Here is a 26,664-nt window from a genome sequence, read left to right on the forward strand (position 1 = left end):
AGATATAGGACAAAATTGACCATTTGACAGATATTGTTTTCCATACAGTATAGCTGTGAGAATTTATAGATAGCTTACAGCAATCACTGTTACCCCATGTGCTATCAACCACTTAAAAGCAGTAAAACCCCTCACCAGCTTTCATTACATATTAGTGGTCTACCAAAGTATTAGCCAAACCAATAAATAAGACTGTGTTATTACTGTGTTAGCGCCTCCTTGTGTCAGTTACAACATCTGACAGCTTCGTAAACAGATAATCTGATTTCCTGTTTTAAAATTTTCTACAGTTTATGTATGCACTACTGTTTAAAAGTTTGGGATCAGTTCTTTTTATGATTATTATTATTTTATATGAATACATTTATTCAGCAAAGATGCATTAAATTGATCAAAAGTGACAGTAAAACTGTTACAAAAATGTATATTTCAAATAAATGCTGTTCTTTTAATCTTTTTATTTATTAAAATTTGTCAAAAACAGTTAAAAGGTTTTGCAGCACAACTTTTTTCAGCATTGATGATGATAAGAAATGTTTATTGAGAAACAAATCAGAAGACTGGAGTAATGATGCTGAAAAATATCACATATAAATTACATTTTATAATATATTAAAATAGAAAACATATTTTAAATCATAATAATATTTCACAATTTTTCAGTTTTTACTGTATGATCAAATAAATGCATCCTTGGTGAGACTTTCAGAAACATCAGAAAATGTTGAAATAGAAAATTTCTATATACTGTAGTGTATCATCCTGCTCTCTGGATATCTGCATGGGCCATTCAAAAACGTGCATCGGCCGACTAAACCGAATAAAATTTGCATAATGAATATACCCAATTGAATAAGAAAATCAGCAATCACCTTTTACATTACTGACAATGCTCAACTTTTATTCCAGTCAAGGTATATGATACTAGCAAATTATTTCTCTCCAAATATTTAAATGTTTACAGTAGTGCTGATAGGAGGCTACTAAAGGATGTGGTGCATCATATGAGGAGATGACTCAAAATATAAAAATAACTATCAGTAGTCACAAGGTATTATAATAAATTAAACGCCGTTTTAGTTCTTACTTTATACGGCATTATCCAATTCCAAAGCATGGAAACTAAAAGGTCAGCGCCACCATCACCAATAGAAGCCACTGGGAAGAGGGCAGCATGCAGGGAGAAAGGGAGGAAATGAGATTTGGACGGGGAACACGGGGAGGCCTCTAAATCTTCTTCCTGTTCATTCCTGTCAGAAAGAAAGAGTTCTTTATGGATGGGAGGAATTCACTAGACAACTTATTCTTATTCACTGGCCAACTGATAACTATCTTATCTAATTCTGGGACTTATTCTAGCCGTCAGCGTTTATTATAGCTCGAGAATGCTTGTCAGATTTCATGATTTGTTTTGTATAGTAGTATGAATGATAAAATGTTGCTGGCAAACTTTCTTTGTAGTAAACCTTGAATTCCAGCCCAGTCTGTCCTCATTCTGATGCAAATATGTGGAAACTCAGTGGATACAGACGCGCTGGCTGCCTTCCCAGAAAGTACGCCCAGCAATGAGACTTTGAAAAATTAGTTCATCCATTCTGAAATTTGTCAGCTCAACACATTTTCTAAAGACATTCTGGCACTGCCGGTGTCAATGGAAACATTCACTGGGCTGTACAGCAGTACTGGTGAAACTTACAGCACATGTTGCAGTTAACGTTTAAAACTAGTGCAAGATCACAGCACCTCTGTTTTCAGTGGTCTTTGTTGTGCTTATGGCAAGACAATTCTTTGTTTAAGCAGCAATGTGATTAAATATGCATTCTGCTATATTGCATCAGTTTGTTTTTTCGTCCTTTATTGTGTGCAAAATAATGAGGTCACTAGCAAAAACGAGTTCGTGACCAGTTCAATGACATCATAAGTTGGGCTCAGAATGACAGCTCAAGTAGAATTTAGCATGGGCCCTCTACTCCAGGGAGTGATCTATTATTAACTACTGAACAGTGTACTTCAGTGTTCTGTTCCCTGACAAACACATGCTTAAGATAAATGCTTTGGACAAGGTGTGAAATGATGGAAATCATGTGAAACTTCCAGTGCAACTACAGTTTCTTCATACAATTTGGTTTCTTTTTCATGAAATATACATGTACCACTGAGAACTGAAAACTGTAGCCCAATGTCACTGATTATTACACACTACAGTATAAAAAATGTAGAGGTCAGTATGATTTTGTAAAGTTTTTTTAATATTAGTTTTGAGTTACAGTACCTTTAAGACTGTAAATGTAAATGCCCTCCTCTTCTTAAAGCTTTTATTTTAAAACATCAAAAAAGTCATTTCTATCCTGCACCTAAAGAAATGTGTCCCTTTCGTAACAATTTAAAGTCTTACAGTCTAGATGACTCGCGTGCTGACCCCCGTACTCTCGATGACGACAGTCCTGTCCTCTTTAATGGGTGGTGTGTACTGGTACTCGTCACTCAGCAGACCCAGAATAGGGTACTGGTTCATGTATCTGTTCATGATAAGAAAAAGTTCACAATGATGATTAGGACTGAATTGCAGTTTAGTTTCCACATGGTTCTTATATGCAATAAACACACACACACACACCTCTTGGTAACAACAGTCCTCGTTGTACTGCTGGAGTTGGAGTCGACCTTCTGCTGTTTGAGTCGCCTGATTTCCTGAAAATGGAAGGTCAAAGGTCAGAATGAAGTACTCCAGTAGAGAGGTATCTGTTCAAATTGTACAATGAATTCACATTCCTCAAAAGTAATGAGGCTGAGGTAATACAGAGACTGAAAAAAGCAAAAGAATGTGAACTATGATGCCAATTGCCGCTCCTTATAATGAGAACTGTGTCCTCATTTGTGACTTGTTCAGAAACAGACTTCATGTTGTTTTCCTTAAACATGTCAGTATGGTCTGCTTAAATAATATTATTAAAAATAATTTTTTACAATGAAAAATTACATAAATATTGTACATAACAAATGACTGAATTAATCTTTAACCTCAGTTAAATCTAGGTTTATTTACTAATTTAGCTGCACAAAACTTTAAACCTGGTTTAAAAAAAAAATCTATTTTTTCCTTGTTCCCAGGTTTTACAGTAAACCTTGATTAACTGTAATCCTGTTGCTCCATAAATTAAAAGTCAGGGTTTAAATGAAAAAAAAAAAAAAAAAAAAAAATAAATTTGTTGCTGAGGCATTTCCAGAATGACAGACAGCATATGTTACATAGCATGACAGAAATTAAAGGTTCAGAAAAGCCAACGACTCAACACATTGAGCTTAATGTTTTTCTAGCAGGCTTCCAAGCTGTCACATTTTGGTTACTGATCATGGCCATAACTCAATGAAACATTGGGCAAATGTCACTCAAGACGCATCACATGGCAGAACTGATGACAACTGAATTGTGTGCTTGTTAAAAACAGCACTGACAAAGCATCTTATGTCTGTAGAATAGAGTTGACGTACCTCCTCCTGGTGTTTGATGACACTTTCACGCTGCTCTAGTTTGGACAGAAGCTCAGAGATGCGCATCTCCAAACCGCTGTCAGAGGTCTGTATAATGGTGCGCTCGGTCTGGATCTTTACAAGTTGAGTCTAGAAAAGAGTAAATAAGTATATGCTATATGTATTGAATGTAATATAGAATTTAATTTTTATGTATTGGCCATAGACTACCGTTCACAAGTTTGGTTTCAGTTTGATTTTTTATTTATTTTAATTTATTTTTAGTAATTTATTAGTTTTGTATGAATTGGATTGATTATAATTGATAGTAGAGACTTTTAGTTTCAGTTAAACAAGTTCTATTTTTTTTTTTGATGTTTTTTAAACGTTTCAATTCTCAAAGAAATCCGTTCACAAGTTTGGTTTTCAGTTTGAGCACAACTGTTATTATTTATTTAATAATAAGAAATGTTTCTTGAGCAAAATCAGCATATTTTGACCTTTTAGCACGGGTATATTTGTAGCAAAGGCCGAAAAATACATTGTATGGGTCAAAATTATCGATTTTTCTTTTAATGCCAAAAATCATTAGGATATTAAATAAAGATCATGTTCCATGAAGATATTTCCTACCGTAAATATATCAAAACCTAATTTTTGATTAGTAATATGCATTGCTAAGAACATTGGAAAACAAGACGCAATTTAAAAGGGTGGTGACGGTAGTGTAGTTTTAAATTGTTTAACCTACACATTACAATTTGAACTATATTTGAGTCAGTTTACATTTGAGTTGTTATCATATTGGTCTTGACGTCATTTTATAAAATTGATAAGCAACTTGAAGCTGTTAAGTGGGTTTTAGCTAAAAGTGACAATAGGTGTTTTTTTCTCTCCTTATTTACGTATTATTTATTTACCCGCAGGTTGTTGAGTTCTCTGTCCTTCTCCTCTCGTAGATCTTTCAGCATCTGTTCATACTCTCTGGACAGCTCCTGTGTTTTGATTTGGACAGTGGAACTACTGCACTGCCCTGCCAACTGTGGAACAGATACCCATAAATCCACACAAAACATTAAAAGGAAGACAACGAGGGAAGACAAAAATAAGAACTTAGAATTTACACAAGATACAAGACTGCTAATTATCGCTGTATTTGACAACAATAAACACTGAAACATAAAATTATAACATCACAAAGTTGTTTCTGAGCTGTGAGTTTACAGTGTGAATGGAATGTGCTGAGTTTAAATGTCCATGAACCATCTGAGTTGCCTTTGTTGCACACTTCACCACACACAGACATGCAGTGTGACCAGTGTAGTCAGCTTTATGAACGACTGACTCTGTGTCAGTTCTTTTAATGAAAAGTTTAGTAAAACAGGCCAACAGAGCGGTGATGGATGTGACTCAATGAACCATCCAGCTTTCTGGAAATGAACTGAGAGCTGTTCTTGTAAGTTGTGTCATGCATAACAAATTTTTATTTTTTTTATAACTGTTCATGTAACAACACGTAGGCTTAAATTTACATGTTCACAACAAGTTTCTGTAATAAGTAGTATTTAAATAATAAAAAGTTGTAAAAATGTATTATGCTGCAAGTGTGTATTTTTTTCAACGTTAATATTTGCATTCGCAGAAATGATTCATTTTGGTCACTTACTGAACACATGCAATTAAAAGACAGATTAAATCGTAAAAACTGAGTTTATTTTGCCTACCTTCTTCCTGAGAAGCTCGTTTTCCTGCTCCAAGGCTCTTTTGCTGCCCTCCAATTCTTTAATGTGGAAGTCTTTGCTGGGGTCATTGCTCTGCATAGTCAGTAGCTGACTTTCTAGAATACGCTGAGCATTATTACTTTCCTTCACAGCAGCCTGAGAGATTTATGATATAATGTCATGATTATATGAGTGTTATTGATGTTGGATTTTTTGCAGAAGCGATGAAGGGTGATTAAAGGGATACTACACCCCAAAATGAAAATTTTGTCATTAATCACTTACCCCCACTTCGTTCCAAACCTGTAAAAGCTTCATTCATCTTCGGAACACAATTTAATATATTTTGGATGAAAACTGGGAGGTTTTTTTACTCTCCCATAGACTGCCAAGTAAAATACACTGTCAAGGTCCAGAAAAGTATGAAAAGCATCGTCAGAATAGTCCATCTGTCATCAGTGGTTCAACCGTAACGTTATGAAGCAACAACAAAACTTTTTATACTTGAATAAAACAAAAATAACAACTTTATTCAACAATTTGTCTCCTCTGTGTCACTCCACATCAGCAGTACACAGGCAGCTTACGCTCTTTTGTGTCAGCTGCGCTGTTTTCTTTCAAATCAAAGAGTACATATAAATAGAAAAAGTATCCCTGTGGCGTGGCTGACACAGAAGAGTGTACGCTGCCTGCGTACTGCTCAGATTCTCTAAAATGGCGCTACGCTGATGTGGAGTGACAGAGGAGACAAATTGTTGAATAAAGTCATTATTTTTGTTTTAATCGCATACGAAAAGTATTGTTGTCGCTTCATAACGTTGCTGTTGAATCACTGATGGCAGATGGACTATTCTGATGATGCTTTTCTGGACCTTGACAGTGTATTTTACTTGGCAGTCTATGGGACAGTCACAAAGCCTCCCAGTTTTCATTCAAAATATATTAAATTGTGTTCTGAAGATGAACAAAGCTTTTACAGGTTTGGAATGACATGTGGGTAAGTTATTAATGACAAAATTTTCATTTTGGGGTGTAGTATCCCTTTAAGGGAAGTTTTGTGGTGGCGCCCCCTACCTGCAGTTGTCTGTTGTGCTCACGAACGGTCTCCAGTAGTCGGTCATATTGCAGAGCCTGATCTGCCTTGAAGCTCAGATCTCTCTCCAGCTCCTCCTTCTCGCTCTCCAGACGCTGCAAAATAAAACACACACAATAAATCCAAATACAACCAACCATGTAACTCTGCATGGTTAGTTTAATAAAAATAGGCTTTTGGGTTTTCAAAAGGGAGAAACGCTTTCCATACTTAAGTTAAAGGCAGCACAGACACTGATGTAGTTGCTGTAGTCTTCAGTAGCTGTTGATCACACCATGTTGGCTTACTGACTGAAAAGATGTGCATGTATTTGCGGTGACCCAATGATGGTTTTTGTTTAACTGAACGGAAGATTCAGTCAAACAGGAAATTAAAGCTTTGGAAAAGTTACCCCTTGCTGTACCAACAAAGCAGGTTGGATTTTTGTGATATACTTGTGACATTCCACAATAATCTGAATTTGTACTTGCAAAAACAATATGCATATTACTATAGTTGACATATGAAGTCTTGTAATTTCCCATGTATAAGAGTATATGTATAAATACTTTGATAAAAATAGTTTTATATGCAACAAAATGAAGCTAACGTAATATTGAAGGGCTGTTGTGTAGCAGTTACATCATAGCCTTGAATCTGTTTATACATGCATCACACCTTGAAAAAGACAAGGTCAGCTGAAAGCTGGGTTGTGCAACAAATGCACGCCCAAGGGGCAGAACCTGATATACTTCATCACCATACAGTGGAAAATGGGAACTGTTTTTACAGGACAGGAGGCTGTTGGTTGGTTTAGTGGTAGAATGATTGTACTCACCCTCAGATCATCCTGCATATGCACTAGCTCCTCTCGCAGACTGCTGAATGTGGCCATCAACAGACGCATGGACTTATCAGCCGTCATACGAGTCTACATGAAAGAAAGAAGAGAAAGTTTTTAAGCTCTTTACTGAACTTAGGGGTCATTCAAAAACAAACAAACACATAAAACAATTGACAGCAATTAATCTAATCGAACTCAAAGTTGAATGTGTCACACATCTATAATGTTAAACAACTTTTAAAAAACTATCTGTGGGTGTCTATTTTTATTGTACTCCCATGTGAAATAAACAGAATGACTGTGAGACTCCATTGTGCGGAGGAACATGTTCCTGGGACAGGCTCATAAACAAATGATCTACTGCTGTCAGGAGAGGCATCTGAGGGTGGGGTGTACTGAGAGGTGGGTGGGGCTGAGTGGAAGTGGGCAAGGCAGACATTCATAATGTGTCTATAAGCTCTCACCTGCAGCAGGTAGCGGATTTGCTGCTTAGTCAGTTCGGACACTCCTTCAGGAATGACACTCTCTATTTCTTCTTTTTCCACCTACACACACACACACACACACACACACACACACACACACACACACAGACAGATATATGTGTTTATCAACTTCAGTGTAAAAAGTAAAAAATAATATACTAGGTAAAAAAAAAGTTTATGCACTGCATACTACTTAAGCTTTTCTTTTCAAAAATTACATTTAAATTATTATTCTTTCTTTATTATGATATCAGGACAATTCTATTTGTCTAAAACTTGATATGTGTTTACTTTATGTTCCAACAAAAATATGAAAATGAAATCAATGAAATTTAAAAACATTTTCCTTATAGTGAAGGTGCACTGAAGTTACTCTCCATGAAAAACATTTCTCTCTTTTTTTTTTTTTAGCAAATTTCAAAATATGCAAAAGTGATATTAATGACTCAATTTCATTGCTCATGATAACATTAAGGTTTAGAATTAACAAACTGAAATCCATAGGAACTGAACAATTTGCCACTCCCTACCTTGTAGTCAATGGTGGGGTCCAGAAGGTGTTTCCTGCAGAGACAAAGAACAATTTGAATGAGTCAAAAACAAAACAAAAAGAGCCTTAAAGCAGAGGCGTCCAGAGGTGTTGCTGTTCTCACAATCATTTCCAACGTGTAAAGTACAGAACTTCTTAACTTGCCATTAATCGCAGGGTTAAGCATTGCAAGTCTGGACAAATTTGGACAAGGTGTAGAGGTTTCAGGTTTTTGAACACTCTAATAATTCATTTGTGAAAGTGACTGCAGATTAAGTAAAAAGATGAGATTTCCTTTTAGATAATGGCCTGTAATTGGTTTTCTCAATATGTGTCAAGTCTTCAATGATTTAGATTGACAGGGTTAATGGTTGGTAAGTGTTACCTGTATGCAAATCTTCAACTTGAATTTACCATTAGAACATACAGAGAAATTAGTTAAGAATGGAACATGCAATTTGCATAGCACAACTACATCTAAATTGTAATTTAATGATGCAATAATATGCAATAATATATTATTACATTACGATTCTTAAGGATGTGCTAGATCGTTAAAAATAAATAAAGAGAAGCACCTCACCTTCCGCGAATCTTGGCCACATGCTCAGAGATGCAGGTGTGAATATCTGAGTTCTTGCGGTAAACCTCGGCAAGAAGCTCGCCAAAGAAACGGTTGTCCATCTTGGCGATCGGTTCCACATCGATAACCTCTGTCTTAATCTCAGAAAGACCATTCTTTATTTCTCTCAGGTCCACGACTTCCTCTCGAATGCTTGAAGTCTCCACCAGCTCCGACTGGAAAAAGGCATAAAGGATGGACAGGATATTTTGAGTGGGAGTGCTAAACATTCATTTAGTTACAAAAGATACTATGCTGTAAATTTAATAACTAATCAACTAAACAAACAAATCAGCTACAGGATCAACACTGTTCTTCCTTGAAACATGCAAAATGTGATTCTTACATAACATTTAGTAGGTCAACATGGAGGAAATGTCACAAGAAGACAACAACCTCTGTCTATGTATGCTTAGAAATGAGGGTTCACTTTTTCAAGTATGTTATAAATTCTTTACACTAGATTGTGAGTGAGAGACATCAGCCAGTCCACACCTCAAATAATAGAAAGTAAAACACCACACCCCTTTGTTTCAATCCAGATCAGACACTCCTGAGTGACTTCTTTAACAATACTCTTAAAAGCAGCAAACAAAACTACATGCCGAGAACTGAGTGAACCACACATACTTTAGGCATCCTGGGGAGCGGCAAAAAAATTTGGTGCATGCAGCTACTGAAGCTGTTGATGGAAGGGCCTTTATGCAAATTCTGCATTTTGTACATTGTCATCCACTAGAAAACATTAGTAGTTGTGGAAATGCACAATATGATCAGCCAATATACGCATTTTTTAAATCATCTGCATTGCTCTGATTTTTCAAAGTCAATTTAAACTTATTTGTATAGTTTATCACAGTACACAATGTTCAAAAGCAGCCTTACAGAATATAATGATGTTATAGTATATAATGTGGGGTACATGAGTACACTGTATCTATACAGATAAAGTTGGACACAGAACAGCAATAGGTCCAGGAGATATTCTCCAAAATGGCACCAGGGTGATGCGGAGGAGACAAATTGTTAAATAAAGTCGTTATTTTTTTTTTCTTTTGCACACAAAAGTATTCTTGTAGCTTCGTATAATTGCGGATGAACCACTGATGTCACATGGATTAATTCACAGATCTCCTTGCTACGTTTCTGGACTTTGGAACATTTCAGTTGCGATGCTGTCTATGCAGGGTCAGACAGCTCTCATATTCCATCAAAAATATCTAAATTTGTGTTCAGAAGATGAACGAAGGTCTTACGGGTTTGAAACGACATGAGGGTGAGTAATTAATGACAGAATTTTAATTTCTGGGTGAACTAACCCTTTAAGATTAGATAATATATAAAGCTGTGAAAACTACTTTTTTAAAAATAAATACTGGCCAAATGTTTTATTTAGGTGCATGAATAGTGCTTTCATCCCTAGTTAATAGTGTTTCAAACTGATTGATGTTTTTGCATTCTAAAAGCATTAGCAGTGTTTAAGTAGTACTTAAAAATGATTTATGGCACAACATTGAATGCAAGGTTTAGAGCAACAGTTCTGTCAGTCCTGCGGTAACATCCAGAGGTGTGTCGGAGTGGCTGGGCCGGATTCCACTCATCCGTGAGAGAGGATCATTGAGGGTTCACTCAGGGTCTAGTTTCATCCAGAATTATAAATGAACTGACACTACACAAGGTCTTATGTTTAAATATTTAAATCGATTATTGACATAATTGTAAGTCATTTACCCATGTGACATTATCTACTTTAAGTAAAACTGTTAGAAGTTACTGGCTGAATCTCACCAAAAATGGCCAGGTCATATTTCACCCTAAAATAAAAAGATACAAAATTAAATAAGAAATTAATAAAGGCAAGACACTACAAGCAAAAATTATTATTATTTTTTTTTTTTTTTTCAGGTACTGATCAATTTTGAGACTTTGGGCTTTTTGGCCTTTCTGTTGTTTCAGACTAGAGGAAATAAAACATCCAAAATACACTTTTTGAGTGTTTATGTGTTCTGGAAATGTATGCAAAATAGTGCATATTTAATTAAATTATGCCTCATTTGCATATGTAAACATAACATTTCAGAAAACTTGTAATAAAGATGACAACTGCAATAACTGGACATTTCACTATTAGCTTTTTTCTATTATTCTCAGTAGTGATCTCATTTGAATCCCACTGTAGTTCTCAAACAATAAACAATTTTAAAAAAATCACTGCATTTTTATTTAATTATCTAACTTTTTCTTTTTTTTTTTTTTTTTTTACATCAACTGCAGTCAGTACGTTAGTGAAAGTGCTTTTTGATGGAATAACATAACCTGCAGAGCCTTAGTTTTGCTAGTGCCATGCTCTACCAGACCAGCAACGGGAGCATGTATCCTAACTGTTCTCTCACAGTAAAAAAATGTGCAGGTTTAAAAGTGCAGCAGAAACATTAAGAAACTTGTCCAGGTGTTTGCAGGCATTAGCATCTGTTTTGAGAGCTCTCACAAAAAAAGTGTTTTTGACAGCGGGTGTGTCAGCCCTTGAGAACATTCCTCACATTCTGTGGCAGAAAGACCAGCAGTGACGGTGTTAACTGGGTGTGTGTTTGTGTGGTCTCACTACTTAGACCGCTGTGCCAAAACCGGTTTGAAGCTGCAACAACAATGAGCCAAGCTTGTTAACAGTGGCGCATATTACTAAACTTGTGATTTTTACAGGATTAGCTGTGCATGAGTGAATGTAGAGTTGTGTAAATTAAAGATTGCTTTTGGGTGTGTTCTTACAAGATTAGAAAGATAAGAAATAATCAATGATTGAAATGTACTTTGGACATTTGGACTTTTAGCGTCTGACAAGTCGCTGCAGGTTCTGCACACAGCAAGCAAGGGCACATAACAGAGTTTAGTGCTTCTAGTTTCACTCAATCACTAGAGGTAGTATCACCAAAACTAACTTTTCAACAAATTCCCACTTATGCATGCTGAGTAAGAGCGTGCATTAAAAATGATAAATGAGTTGTAACAAGAGTCAGTGCACAGAAGATTTCTGGGAGTAATTCCAGATAACCTGAACTTTCTCTTATAAGCAAATTTCATTTGGTTGTAATGCTGTAACCTCGGTTCCCACAGTAGCATTGAGCAACTCTGCAAGGAATGCGTAGGAAGTGCTTCATTACATTACAATTTGTGGTTCTAAAATAAAAAATTATCAGGTCCATTCAAAAAACAAACAAACACAAATTGTATACATGTTAATAAAGATCTGAAAAATACTTTGTACTTGGGCTTTAAATCAGGATTGTCCTTTGATTAATAATTTTCATCAAACTTATTGTATATGTGAAGTCCAAGGCTGAGACCAAGTCCATTCACACAAGTCTGTTGGTTATCAAAAGCTGTAAAAAAAAATTAAAAATTAAAAAAAAAAAAATTAAAATTGGGTTCTGGAAATTTTACTTTTGGTTGAGCTGGCAAAAGTGTGTACATTTTTACCCAGAAATTAGGAACTAACAGTTAAATCTTATCTACCTTTTGATAAGCATGTTCCCATGAATTATGAGAAGACACTAAGTAAAGGCAATCATTGCTACTAAACCTTTGCCTGTATTTCCTTTCTGGCTTTCGCTTTTCACAATACCTTACTGTCTGCAAAAATGGGTCAATGTGTGAGTCAAAAGCCTCTGTGTTCCAGTGTAAGAACAGCAGGTTATTGGTCTGGTCTACAGTGAAATGCAGGAGGAGCTCAGTTTTCAAGTTTTGTCAGCTAGATGCAAATCTATTTTATCATATAAATACATATATAGCTCATTTTCTCTTCCTAATCCTATTAGGAAACTACTTCTCAATCAGTACAATTAGTGGAGTTGCATACCTGTTGTTGATTATCAGAGTACACATAGCTGTGTGAGATTGTTACTCTTGTTGTCTGATGAAGGCCTTGGACGGCTGAAACATCATGTTGTTTTATTAATAAAGCTTGAACTTTGAAGAGTGTGTTGCACCTTTGTTCAACTCATCCCATAAAATAAACAGATTTTCCTGCACACATTTAATACGTTCTGACAAACGTCTCCTAAAAATCTCCACTCGTTCAGCTCAAATCCTAATTTCTGAGAGAGTAGTTTGAAAAATTCAAATGTACATAAATACTGGATTATTAATTGTCATTTAACAAGTAACAAGACTGAGTAATTTAAACATTCAACATAACTGAACCAAAGTTTGACTTCAGCAATTATGATAACTTCTTTATAACATCACATCTGCCAAAATCGCTTCAATTCTTGCACAGTATTTCAACATAACAGAACCTCACATAATGTTATGCATCACACTTTCTTCTCATGAAATACTCAGTAACTCAAGTCCATTTTTGCATTCATCACTGCATGTGTCAGGACAATGACATCATAATGACATCGTGTGAAACTTTTGACCAGCCTTCAATGCTACCTTACATTACAAACCTAAAATTTAAGACAACCCAAGTATGTCTGAGTGCAAGATGCCTAATTAATTACAATAAAATTCTCCTATGTGTACGAAACTTGAAGCAGAAGATAAACTCCCAACTCCTGTCCCAGCATGTCTGCCAGCACAACCCTATGACAGTCCTCATTAAATCATTGCGTGTAATGCTTTTCATACTGCTGTATGAAAGGCTGATGACTCAACCTTACATGGAACGCACTAGACCTTTACATCCATTAGTTAAACCCACAGAATAAGTTTTCAACACCTATACAGACCATCTTATATATAAAGCTGCTAGAAACCTTACAGCTTACAAAATGAATGCAACCATGTTTTGCCTTCTGCAGCTGTGTATCATGTTTGAAAGACCTGCAAATTTGTACAGTGAAAAGACTTTCACCAATGAAGGAAATGTGTAAATCTCAGAGATTGACCTTATTGAACAAAAAAAAAATAAAAAGGTTTTTAGGTTTTCAGCTTAAATTGGTATTATTTATTAGTGATTTCTTTTTCTTTTCTTTTTTTAATAAAAAAAGATGTGACATCTTATCCTGTTTCCCATTTTCCAAGCCTAATTTCATATCTAGATACACACTACACATAAATTTTTTTTGACACATTTTACATAATTTGACAAACTTACAGCTTGAATTTAAATGATGCACAAAAACATGTTCTGTTCACAAGTAATATTTAACTTAATTCACATCTTAATTTATCTTTCAAGCATTATCTTTACTGACGTTGTCTTTTTCTTGTTGTCTTTTTCTTAATAAATAAGTACACTAACTTTGAAAAATGATATTAGTGTGATAGTGTGAAATAATGTTTTGTCATATAAACCAAACCAAGGTGTTTGTTTGGTAGTACACATTTAAGCTCTTCCAACATACACCTGTCATCTTCTTATCACCTGCAGGCTGGTTGTCAGCAACAGTTGCGTTAAAGGGCAACTCCCTCTGACACTTTCCTTGCAATATTACGAACATTGTCTGGTCCAATCTAAATGGGCGTTAACACACTGTCTCCTCTGGGAATTACCGAGTCCATTCTTTCTGTCAGACACACCCTAAACCCTGCAGGTACTGCACTTGTGCTCAAACACAAAAATTGTTTTCATATAAGCATGTGTGCGTGCAACTACCAAAGGCATGTACAAACCCAGAAGAAACTTTAGGTGTGTGTTTGTGTGCTAACCGTATGAATACATACAAACAGTGTACTGTACATTTTACTGATTATATGTGCCTGTTTGTATACACAGTAAACGTTATTTCATTACCTCAGATGGTTCAGGGCTTTTGACTGGACTGGATAACTGGCTGAAGACAGATGTTTGTCCATTTATGTTCTGAATACAGAGAAGAAGAAAACATTAATAAATAAGGGCTTCATAATGCATTGTCTTGTGCTAACACGCAAGACTTACACACATGTAAACACTCATGTTTGTCACACTTTTTACTCTAGTAAATAAACTTTGTCGACTAACAAAAATATATTTAACACAGTTATTGCCCAGAAAAAGACAAAAATGTTCAATGAACATACACTGATCAATAGCAGGGTGTGGTATCAGAACCTGATATTAAATAGCATATAACAGGCTTCTCAACAAAATTTAAACTAGGGATGCACTGAAATGAAAATTCTTGGTTCAAAATTTTTTTCACCATTGCATAAATTAAATAGCCAAAATGCGCTTTTTACTGTTTTGTCTTGCTTTTCAAAGAAATAAAATAAATTACAAAACAATAATTTAAAAATATTTAACACTGACCATTTTTAACATTCTAGCAGACATTATACCAACAAAGCACAATAATAATTTTACTTAAAATTAATAAGTTGGTAAATAATTTATCAGACGCCCTTCTTGAATCAGGCGTGTATTTTTTTAGCCTTGCTGAGAAGAGACTTCTTTAAACATTAAAATATTACAGATCCTAATTTGGACACTATGTGTGTGTCAGACTCTGTTCTGTGTTTTGGTTGTTTTGTTCTCCATGTGCTCTGTGTCCCAGTTTCTGTCTCCAGTTCATTAATTTCATTCCAGGTGTTTCCTATGTTATTTCCACTGATCCCAGGTGTGTCTTGTCACCCTTGTATCCTGTTCTGTGTATAAATAGTGTTCCATGTGTTTAGTCCGGCGTCCTGTGTTGTTGATGTCTACTACTTGTGCTATGTGTGATTCCCCGCGATATAAATAAATTCCTTGGTTTAGTTCTCCTGGTCTCCTGGTTCCTTGCTCCATGTTCCCGCACAGTAGTAAACCGTGACAGAATACCTGACCAATACAAAAAGTAAGCAGCGCCCCTTCTCCTCCTTCTCCCCGTGTCAAGTCAGCCAGCAGTTCCCGAGTCAAGTTCACCGGCCGTTCATATGGCAAGCCCGCCGGATGTTAATGTGGCAAGCCCCCAGAGTTTGCTCCATTGTCAGCCCAGGCCCCAGAGTTCGCTCCAGTGTTGGCCCAGACCATGCCTTTCCCCCCGATCCAGAAGAGGAAACTAGGAGTGAGGAGAAGGGTGTCGGCCCAGGCCCCAGAGTTAGCTCCAGTGTTGGCCCAGGCCCCAGAGCATAGCCCACAGAGGGCTCCAGATCCTCAGTTCAGCCCAGAAAGGGCTCCTGATCCCCAGTTCAGCCCAGGAAGGGCTCCTGATCCCGAGTTAAGCCCACGGAGGGCTCCTGATCCAGAGTTTAGCCCAGGAAGGTATCCTGATCCCCAGTTCAGCCCAGGAACGGCTCCTGTTCCCGAGTTAAGCCCACGGAGGGCTCCTGATCCAGAGTTTAGCCCAGGAAGGTATCCTGATCCCCAGTTCAGCCCAGGAACGGCTCCTGTTCCCGAGTTAAGCCCACGGTGGGCTCCTGTTTCCCTGTTAAGCCCAGGGAGGGCTCCTGATCCCCCGTTAAGCTCGGGGAGGGCTCCAGGCCCTGATTACAGCCCTGAAAATTTCCCCAAAGATTTTTTTTTTTTGGGGGGTGGGTAGTAGGACCGTAGCCGTAGAGGCCGAGGCCGAGGCCGAGGCGGGGGCCTCACCTGCTCCACCATGGCCTCCCGAGTCCCCTGATCCACCATGGTGCCCCGAACAGGTGCCACTCTGGAGGTCCACTGTTCTGTGTCTGTCCTGAGGGATCTCCAGAGCGCCCCCCGCTCCCCATTGGATGTTATATGGCTTGAGAACGCCTTCCGGAGAGGGACATTATGTCAGACTCTGTTCTGTGCTTTGGTTGTGTTTTTGTTCCCCATGTGCTCCGTGTCTCAGTTTCGGTCTCCCGTTCATTGATTTCATTCCAGGTGTTTACTATGTTGTTTCCATTGATCCAAGGTGTGTCTTGTCATCCTAGTATCATGTTCTGTGTATAAATAGTGTTCCCTGTGTTTAGTCCAGCGTCCGGTATTGTTGATGTCTACTCCTTGTGCTATGTGTGATTCCCCGCGATATAAAAAAATTCCTTAGTTTAGTACTCCTGGTCTCTTGGTCACCTCCAGTAGCAAACCGTGACAGTGTGAATGTTAAAATAAATGTATTAACAGAGCTGTTGTAATAATTAGTATCAATTATTTTCTTACTTTTTATTTTATTTTATAGAACAAAAGTAAAAATACAATACTAACATTTATGAATGTTGATAGAATTCTTGCTTTTTCTCAACTTTTATTTTGGCAGAAACGCGCAGGAAGACTTCAATGCTTCTTTTTGTTGACAACAGCAGATTTAAAAATGAGTCTCATTACGAATACATCGTATGTTTCACATTGTCACGTGCCTTGTAAAAATTCATTAAAAATGTGACTGAGCAACTGACGAGTAAGACTGTTTCAGCGCAGATTTTCCTTGCGCTTTGGACTCGGAGCACTGGTTAGCAAGCAGATCCACCGCTAGTTTGTGCAGCGCTGTCAGAATACATGAAATGCGTGCATGTATTAGAAAATATAACATTCTGCAGTTTATTTACTAATTGTTTAAGGCCATTTTACGATTTCAATCATCATACAGTAACCAGCAACAATCACCCCTTCCGCTTCTCATCAAAGACATGCGATGAGGTACTAAAACAGTCTCTCGCTCTCGGTGCTTGTAATGATTTTTGCGTCTTTCTGGGACAGTTTTAAATGCTTTCACACTGCTGACGTGTGCTGCATTATAAAGAGTGCATACCTCTCCCTCTTCACTGATTGCTATTTGATTGCATCATATCATTGTTCGGTACAATTTATTCAGTCTATTCGCTTTCTTGGCCGAACACCGAAAGAGCTTTTTTTGCTATAATAATAATTTTTATAAACATTTATATTTGAATGTTCTTGAACAGTCATGCACTGACTTTCAATTTGCTAATTACATATTAAGTCTTTATAAAGTGATTTTACATTTATACTTCACATAACACTGTTCATGTTACTGTGTCTACGTGAGTGGTTCTAATGACCTAAACATACATAGGCTACTGTAAAATTAAGGGTCAGACATCTGTATGTAGGAAAAGATGTCATAGTATTTTAAAGCTGATATGTATCTTTAAGCTGATATTTGTCAATCTGATGTGTATCATTGAAGGACTGTCAAACAATCCAAATAATTTTGAACAAATGAACTGTCAAACAAATACAATTTTTTGAAAGTAGTCCACATTGGAAAACTGAACAGAACCCAACAGACCCATATCTTATGAACATAAAGTCCACATTTAACAAAACCTAAAACCTGTAAACAGCAGGATGTTTTAAGAACAACTCAGGAATTGTGGAGCAATAGAGCTAAAATGTATTATAATTCTGCAATTATTTAAAACTATACTATAACTTTTGTCCATTCAGCAACTGAAGTATAAATGTACAGTGTGCTAGTTTCTGTGTTCATCCCTGTGAATAAAATGTTTTATTGGTTTGTTTTATTTGATTTTTGAATTTGTGTTACTTAGCTGAACATGGACTATTTTAGATGTTGCAATGTGCTTAAATGACACTTCATTATGAATATATAACTGATCAAATTGAATGCCTTGTTGCTTGATTTTAGTGTTCTGTTTTTTTGTGATTGATTTTGTACATTCAAAACATTTTTTTTTTCAATTATTCTTTAAAAAGCTTGTTTAAAATAAACAAGAATTTTTAATAAAACATGATGTTAGCTTAATGGGAACAGGGGTGTGCTTATAGGATACAAACATGTACCCATTAAGCACATTCAGACTTTTTGCATTTAATGATGTATATCTTAATTGAAATGCTTTTGTCATTTAAAATAAAATTAAATATTTTTGTGTGAGAGATTAATCTTTTATTTTAACATAACTTTTTGTACTGAAACCAATATCTTGTGCACTGAAAAATGTCTCCAATGTAGATTTTGGTGAGCTTAATGGGTACATTTATTGTATTTATATATGTTTCGAATGTAGTTTTTTGTGAGTTTATACTTCATTTGCTAAAATATGCCAATATAATATATGTAAGCAATAAGGTACTAGAGGGCGTGCTGTATCGTGAAGTTGTTAGTTAGTTCGTTTATTCACAATACAGCACTGCCTCAAGTACTTTATTGCTTTTATAAAACGTTTACCACACAATAAAAAAAAAATATTAAAACCAAAAATATATGTACTGAAATGTTACTTTTTGAAGCAAGTTTGTTAAATGCTATCCTTCCAATAATATATTTGTTGAATTGTTGCTTTTTTAAACAGCAAGAGAATTTTCCGACATGCCTCTCATCTAATGGAGCTTAAATAAAAACAGAGAACAGCAGAGAATAGCTACGGAGCCCCGCACATGGCATGCAGGAAAAAATAGTAGGCTAAATCGTGCGCACAATTTACTAATTCGTTCCCTCAATGTACTAAAACGTGCACATGATTACTATTGCGTCCCCTCGATTTACTATTTCATTCACTCGATTTATAAATTGTGTGCATGATTTACTAATTCATTCCCTCGATTTGCTAAATTGTGCACATGATTTAGCAAATCGAGGGAACGCAATAGTAAATCGAAGGAACGCAATAGTAATAGTGTGCACGTTTTAGTACAATAAGGGAACGAATTAGTAAATCGTGCACACAATTTATTTATTTTTTCTTGCATGTCATGTGCGGGGCTCTGTAAATAGCTTATCATCCGCTGGATCATTTATTTTTTAACACCATATATAATATTTTCTCACACACATACATCTACTGATCTCTCAGCATGAGAAAACACTCTAGGTTACTCACGTAACCTTGGTTCCCTGAGAAGAAGGAGCGAGACATGGCTATGGGAATTACCCTTTTCTCCAAATACTACTGAAGCCTTATTGAATCACGCCAGTGAAACTGGCCAATGGTGTTCAAGCGCGCAAAATATGAGGGGCTCCCACTCTATATAAAGCAGCGCTTGTACATCATCCATTCAGAATCCTGCCTGAAGTACTTGGCATTCTAAGATCCTGAGCTTGGAGACACAGCAGTAAGAGTAATGTCTCGTTCCCTCATCTCAGAAAACCAAGGTTATGCGAGTAATCGGGAGCGTTCCCTTTTGATTCAGTCACTCTACATTGCTATGGGAACATATAAAATCCTGCCATTGTCACAGTGATGGAGCCTGGCTCAACTAAGTATGTCAAGTTTCACATACGTAACCATAATGAGAGCAGTAATGATATTGGCGCTCTTGTTAAACACAGCTCAGGTCTACAGGACCTAGTCGAAACCATGTAAAAGTCAAATTTAAATGATACCGCATCACACAAGGGGCGGAGTTAACGCCGGTGAAACAAATGTGAAATGGTGGTGTCTCCGGCACCATCACATATAAATTAGTTGAAGTTTGTTTAATTTCAATGAAATTATGTGTTATGATGCAACGGCCATACAGGTGCTCAAATAAGCAGAGTATGATGGTGATCGTGTCCTAAAAGACGTCATGAACAATGTCATAACAATGTCATAACAATGTGATAAGCTGATTGGGACAGCACTGAATTAGTGGTACGTCAATACAGGGGTGTATACGACCTAGCAGAAACCACTGAGGCAGGCAACTCAGATTATAACTGGGCCCGAACCCCTATAGGACATTTCACGCCCTTAGAGCCATAAGCCAAAGCAATTGCATCGACGATCCAGTGTGACAGCCTTTGCTTGGACACAGGCAGGCCTTTTGTGCACCCTCCAAGGCATATATACAACTAGCTACACCGAGAGCCTGAACTGTATACAGTGCTCGGTATAAATGTGCACCGCATTTACAGGGCACAGCAAAAGTGTATTAAGCAGCTCCGGCCCGGCCAGTGTTTCGGGACGGAAAGCATATAGTGTTATGACCTGCGCTTTAAATGAAGTCGAAAGCACTTTAGGAATATAACCTTTCCTAGGCTTTAAGTTGAGTCTGCAATCACCTGTCTCGAACTCAATACAGGAGTCATCAATTGACAGTGCCTGTAGGTCCCCAGCTCGTGTGAGCAGGAACGCTGTCTTGAGAGTCTTCGCCCCGCAACCCGCACCAATTTGTGAAAACTCTCCATTTATGTGCATAAAGACATCTAGTGAAAGGAGCCCTAGCCTCAGACATAGTGTTCAACATGCGCTGAGGAAGTGCATCCATTACAGGCAAGCCCTGTCGAGCGGCAAGACATGAAGAAGGCTCCATGACTCTGGATTTGGATGCTATATCGTTAACTGTGCTTGATAAGAGGAGGTCTCTCTTCAGAGGGATAGTACATTGGGTGAGGGGGGGGTGCTACCAGCATCTCCACCAGTTCTGGGGACCATGGCTGATTGGGCCATTTCAGTGCCACTAACAGAACAGATTTCCTTTCCTCTCTGATTTTGCAAAGCACGCGAGGCAGTAGTTTCACTGAAGGAAAAGCATACTTGCTTACTTTCAGCCAGCTGTGAGCTAGTGCATCCACTCCCAGGGGAGAGTGTGTCAGTGAATAAAACAGTGGGCAGTGAGTGTCCTCTGCTGATGCGAAAAGATCCACCTCCGCCCTGCCAAATACACTCCAAATCATATTGACTTTAAAAGGGTGTAATCTCCACTCCCCGTGGATTACCCCGCCCCTCGACAGTAAATCTGCACTGTAATTCAGGCGTCTGGGGACATGTACTGCCCGGATGGAGAGGAGGTGTCGATCTGCCCACGGAAGATCGCCAGCCGCAGCAGTGGCCGCGAGCTCATGCCCCCTTGGAAATTTATAGACGCTACCACTGTCATGCTGTCTGTCCTGATGAGAACACGACGGTGGAGAATGTCCAGGAGAAAGCACTTGAGCGCTAAGTGTACAGCACCGAGCTCCAGACCCATACGCATACGGCTCCCCAGCCCGTGTTCGATGCATCTGTTGTAACAGTCTTTCTCCAGATAACTTGGCCAATAAGAACACCCCGGCGATACAACGTCATATCGCGCCAAGGGGTCAGCGCATCCCAGCAGTCACGCGTCACTTTGATACATAAGGTGCCCATGCACCATCCGCTCTGTAGCACCCGGCCCTTTAGTCACAGCTGAAGCGGTCGCATATGTAGGAACCTTAGTTTTCACACTGTTGAGGCGAGCAGCCATCTGGCCAAGCATCCTCTGCAAGCATTTCAGCGGGGGAAAGGTGACCTAACTTTAAGACTGCGAGAGAGCTAATTAGTTTTTGTGAGCACTCCTTCGACAGACACGCTCACATATTGACTGAATTCAGCTCCACTCCTAAAAGGGAGATGTTCTGGCTCAGCACCAGCATGCTCTTTTGCATATTCAGTCAGCCCTAAAAGCTCTAAAGATGAGCGAGGAGTCTGAGCTCATCGCTGAGCAGTGCGCTCTCTGACTGGGCTAAGACTAGCCAGTCATCGAGACAGTTCTGGATGCGCATTCCACTCTGCTTCAGAGGAGAGAGAGCGGCATACATGCATTTCGTACATGTATGAGGGGCCAGGGATAAACTGAAGGTTAGGACTGTGAATTAGTACGCTATCCCCTTGAATACAAATCTCAGGAAACGCTTGTGGCGAGGGGCTACCTCGATGTGAAAATAAGCATCCTTTAAATCCACAGAGATAAACCAATGATGTGTGAGAGTATTTGTCCCAGCGTAATCATTTTGAACGAGCACTTCGAAAGTGTGCGATTCAGCGGTCTCAGGTCCAAAATTGGGCGGAGTCTGCCGTCTTTCTTTGGTACCAGAAAAAAAGCGAATGTAGAAGCCGCTCTCACGATCTGCTAGGGGCACTGTCTCTACAGCGCGTTTTGCAAGGAGGTTGTGTATTTCCTTTCGCAGAACTAAGGTATTCCGCTCCCATACAGTGGACATTAACACACTGCTGAAATGTGGTGGCTTGCAGAAGAACTGAAGCGTGTAGCCGTTCTTTATTGATTTCATAACCCACTCTGATACCCCTGGCAGTGCCTGCCATGCTTCTGTGAACTGTGACAGTGGGCGAGGCAGACTGCACACCATGAGGCATAACTCGCCGTTGGGGGGCGGGGAGTTTTATACCACACAAGTGTAAGAGTGAGTGATGAGGAGAGGGGAGTGAGAGGAGGAGATTTGCTCTGATATTGAGGTGAGTTTTGTATGTTTTTTGACTTTATTGCACTGCATTGTTTGCAACCACTTACCTTTAAAAAATTTAGTATAATTCTTTTCAGTGACTAAATAAAATTATACCGGCTTTATATCGGCTATCAGCCACCCTGCTTTCCAAGATTTCGACATCGGCATCGGCTGTGAAAAAAACAATATTGGTCGACCACTACTTTGAACACTTCAGGGTCCGGCCCGTCCTCATTCAGACTTGAGCAACTTGGCCTGATACACCTGGAGTATCACCATCATGTGTAGTGCTGATGCTGCTTGGCCCGCCACAGAGAAAGCCTTGCCAGGGAACTTTGCAGTGGCGCGGCAAGGTTTAGAGGGGAGAGACTCGTTGTTTCCCACTCTCCAGTTCGCCGCGGCTGAAGGACAGAGATGGGCAGTGACGGCTTCTTCCGGGGGGGGAGTTTAACATACCCTACTTGGTCAGTGCCATCCATGGGAGACAGGAAGGAGGATTCTGGGTTGTGCACTCGACTGGTGAGCGGCGTGTCCTTTTAGCCGTGATCCGACTGGAGGTACCACTCGTCCAGACAGCTTCTGGCCGGCTCGGCAGTAGGCGCCCACTCCAAACCAAGCTCATCAACTGCCTTGGACAGGATGCTAAGGAGCTCGACATCACTATGACGGAGGTCCCCCGCGTCGCTGCCGTCGCTGTCAGACCACTCCTCTCTCGCAGACGCTGTCACCGAAATGGCATCATCCTCCTCTTCAGCGCCCTCCATGGCACCGAAGGACACCACATCTTGAGCGATGGGGGAGGGGTGGAGAACAGAGGTTATTAAGCGCACTGGAAGGGGACCTGCAGCAGAGGGGTGAGGTGCTCGTCACCTGACCCTGATAGATCTGTATCAGAAGCTCGCTGCACTTTCCTCCTTGGCTCGAAAGAAGCTGCAGAGGAAGAGCGTGGCAGGGCTTGTTGGCTGAGTTCATTGTCTTGGATGATGGCCACACGGAGCTTAAGAGTCCGGAGGCTCTTATCTATGCAGTGGGGGCAGTCCGACCCCCCAAGCGCCTCTTTTGTGTGGGCGCGAACTAGGCAGAAGATGCACGACTTGTGGCCATCAGAGAGTTCGATTAGCTCTGCGCAGGAGAGGCAATCGCGAGTCATCCTTGTTTCCGAAGCTCACCGGAAAACAGCAGGGGAAGAGAAGGCATGTCCGCTGCAGCGTGTAGATCACGGTGAGTAGTATTGTTGATAGGCTTCTTACTTCTTGTAGAAGGTTGGCTGAAGAAAAAGATTCTGAATGGATGATGTACAAGTGCTGCTACATATAGAGTGGGGGCCCCTCATATTTTGCGTGCTTGAAAGCCATTGGCCAGTTTCACTGGCGTGATTCAATAAGGCTTCAGTAGTATTTGGAGAAAAGGGTAATTCCCATAGCAATTAGAGTGACCGAATCGAAAGGAAAGTCTGTTTTGCGTCTTTTAGTTGTAAAACAGACCGATTCACGGCACAACACGAGTTTTCAAGTGTCATTACAGTGTAAATTGATGGACATATGGACATGCAGAATCATACCTGAAACAGAGAACTAATAAATACTGTAATATTCCCTCCTCACTTTAGAAACTGTGGACGTGCACACACATCAACATATCTCCATTTGAGAAGCATTTATTAGACAAGGAAGGGCGGGGTCTCAAAATTAAAGATGAAAGATGCAACACAATGCCAGCAGGGGTCACTCATTCTTCATTAAATAAATAACAAACATTTAATTTTGCCATAATACATAATACACGGAACAGTTTTAATGCTATATTATTGATTGTTTATGTGGCTAAGGGTGGTTGCTAAGGGTGTTGCTCAGTGATACACAGAACCGTTGGGTGAAGCTGTCATAGCCGTGCTGCACCATGAATAAAACACAGTTGCTGACCAATCAGAATTGAGGAATAGAACTGACCATTTTATAAATATATATAAACAATAAATAACAAAACGAGAAAATCTGAAAAATATGCATTTTGTTTTTGTGTGATGCTGTTTTCACTTGTTAAATGAATGGTTTTAAAATAAAATAAAAAAATGCTTGGTAACTGATATTAGACATAATGATTGCTATTCATATCAGATAAGGTAAGTGGAAACAGTGGAAAATATTATAACTCAGAAAAAAACATGAAGTTAGTGTACATTGAGTATATGTTGAAGGCAATGAAATCAAAACATGCTTTATTATGGCACAGTAGCTTTCCCTTTTTACAACTCTTAGGCTAATTAGGCTAATTTGTTGGGGCTTCAATATACCATGACAGCTTTCACTAGAGTAGCCTGATCTTTTTTTCCCTTTATTTATGAACAAGACAAACACACAAACGAATGCCAAAAATATAAATAAAAATTAATGACCAAATGACAGTTTTTAAATATAAATAATTATTACAGGCTTACCAGAGTGATTCAGGGTAAGGCACCAAAAAAAAAAGAAAAAAAAAGAAAAAGGGTTTGGAAAATGGATATGTTTTACTACCTATTATCTTGTTATGTTGTTAATTTTAAACATAAAAGTTACTTAGTGTAGCTTTAATTTAGCATACCATCTTCTATGATGCAAGCATTAAATTAAATTTAAATTCTACAAGGCTAATTATGAAATCTAGCATACACAAACATAGCATCATTCATAGGCTGTATATCAAATATTACTAAGAAAAGTAGGTCTAGTTATAATTAGCTAATAACAAATGTGACTGTATGGTAAATGGACATATCTGTCCATTTTTTGTATTTTACTTTTTTTGTATAGGTGTGGCCCATAATGGCTAATTGATCTGTATCTTGTAAAAGCAATGTCCAGATTTCATAAAACTTTTTACGGTACTTATGTCAATGTCTGATCTTAGGGGGCGCTAAAGAAACCTAAAACTTTTGAACTACATTACGTACTGACATTTAACTTCAATACAGAACAGCTGTATTGACACGACAACATCTGATCAGCAGCATCTTTTCTTTTTTCTTTTACCAATTTTGGTAATAATTTCTACTGTTTCAAACTACCTGGAACCCCGTTAACAGTTATACTGTGAAATACTATATATTAATCAATTAAATTATATTTTAGTGATATGCAACATTTGGAAGCAATAAGAATGAACACTCACTATTTGTCTGTAGGTGTCGGTTTCGTCGACGCTACTGATGCTGACGGGCTGAATGTTCTGTAAGTACACCGGTTGCACGACGCGCGGCGCCTGACTCAGATAAACGTATGACTCCGCGGGCCGCTGCTGCACAGGCACCAGGTAACGTGCGCCGCCGTACATCACGTTCCCCTCCACTTGGCTGTTAATGTACTGGACCGGCTGCAGCTGAGCTCCCGCGAGGTTTACCGTTCGGTAAGTGGTCGACCCTTCGCTTATCCCGATAGGAGTGGATGTCAAGACAGTCTGTGTGCTCGGTTCCGCTACGGTCACTGTCTTTAGTGTCGTTACGCTTTGGGAGTATGGTAGAGTCATTTCTGCGGTTTTGTAAGTCCAGAAAATTTAAGAAGAAAAACCACTGATATAAAAACGTGCTGGGTGAAGTTAGCGAAGCTCTCCTGCGCGCCGCTGCCCAACTTCTCCAGTGAAGTTGTATAAATGAGAAGAGGCGTGTTTTCCTAATCCCTCCTCCCTCAGCTCAAATATCCAAGTAGTTATCCGAAACAAAACCAAAGGGAGGAGGCGAAGTGATAGCTGTCGTTTTTCACCTGTGTACTGTGGCTGTATTAAAGTCTAATGAGTTATCTTACCTTTCTGGTCAACGTTGGCAACCACACATTTGCAGGGGATATTCAAGATGTTTGGCGCTCCCATTCTCAGGGGCGGAGCCAGGGGGTGGCCGTGGAACTGAAGTTTTTGTCCCTTTTTTTCTTGACAACAAATGCATTTATTAAGATGCGGAACCGCCGTAT

At 38.8% G+C, this 26,664-nt stretch overlaps 1 protein-coding gene across 1 annotated transcript; it reads right to left on the bottom strand.

Annotated features, from left to right (window-relative positions):
• Positions 1-603: 603 nt before the first annotated feature.
• LOC109045630 (protein POF1B-like) lies at positions 604-26,366 on the bottom strand. Its single transcript, XM_019063474.2, has 13 exons — positions 25,874-26,366; positions 14,482-14,550; positions 8,706-8,920; positions 8,124-8,157; positions 7,573-7,653; positions 7,103-7,195; positions 6,267-6,380; positions 5,196-5,348; positions 4,392-4,511; positions 3,493-3,621; positions 2,618-2,691; positions 2,396-2,519; positions 604-1,250 (listed from the first exon to the last, which is right to left on the bottom strand). Exons 1-12 carry the CDS (start codon positions 26,225-26,227, stop codon positions 2,399-2,401), a joined length of 1,557 nt encoding a protein of 518 aa, XP_018919019.2. The 5' UTR covers positions 26,228-26,366; the 3' UTR covers positions 604-1,250; positions 2,396-2,398.
• Between the last annotated feature and the right edge of the window lie 298 nt (positions 26,367-26,664).

The sequence above is a fragment of the Cyprinus carpio genome, chromosome B21, assembly GCF_018340385.1.
Source record: "Cyprinus carpio isolate SPL01 chromosome B21, ASM1834038v1, whole genome shotgun sequence".
NCBI classification, from domain to species: Eukaryota; Metazoa; Chordata; class Actinopteri; order Cypriniformes; family Cyprinidae; genus Cyprinus; species Cyprinus carpio.

What these genes read in the sequence shown, in the direction of transcription:
- LOC109045630 (XM_019063474.2), bottom strand. Translation starts at nt 26,227, where the DNA reads ATGACTCTACCATACTCCCAAAGCGTAACGACACTAAAGACAGTGACC. An exon ending in GTGGCCAAGATTCGCGGAAG is followed by an intron (nt 8,158 to 8,705) that starts GTGAGGTGCTTC and finishes TTGTCTCTGCAG; the next exon opens with GAAACACCTTCTGGACCCCA. An exon ending in AGCACAACAGACAACTGCAG is followed by an intron (nt 5,349 to 6,266) that starts GTAGGGGGCGCC and finishes TAAATCTCTCAG; the next exon opens with GCTGCTGTGAAGGAAAGTAA.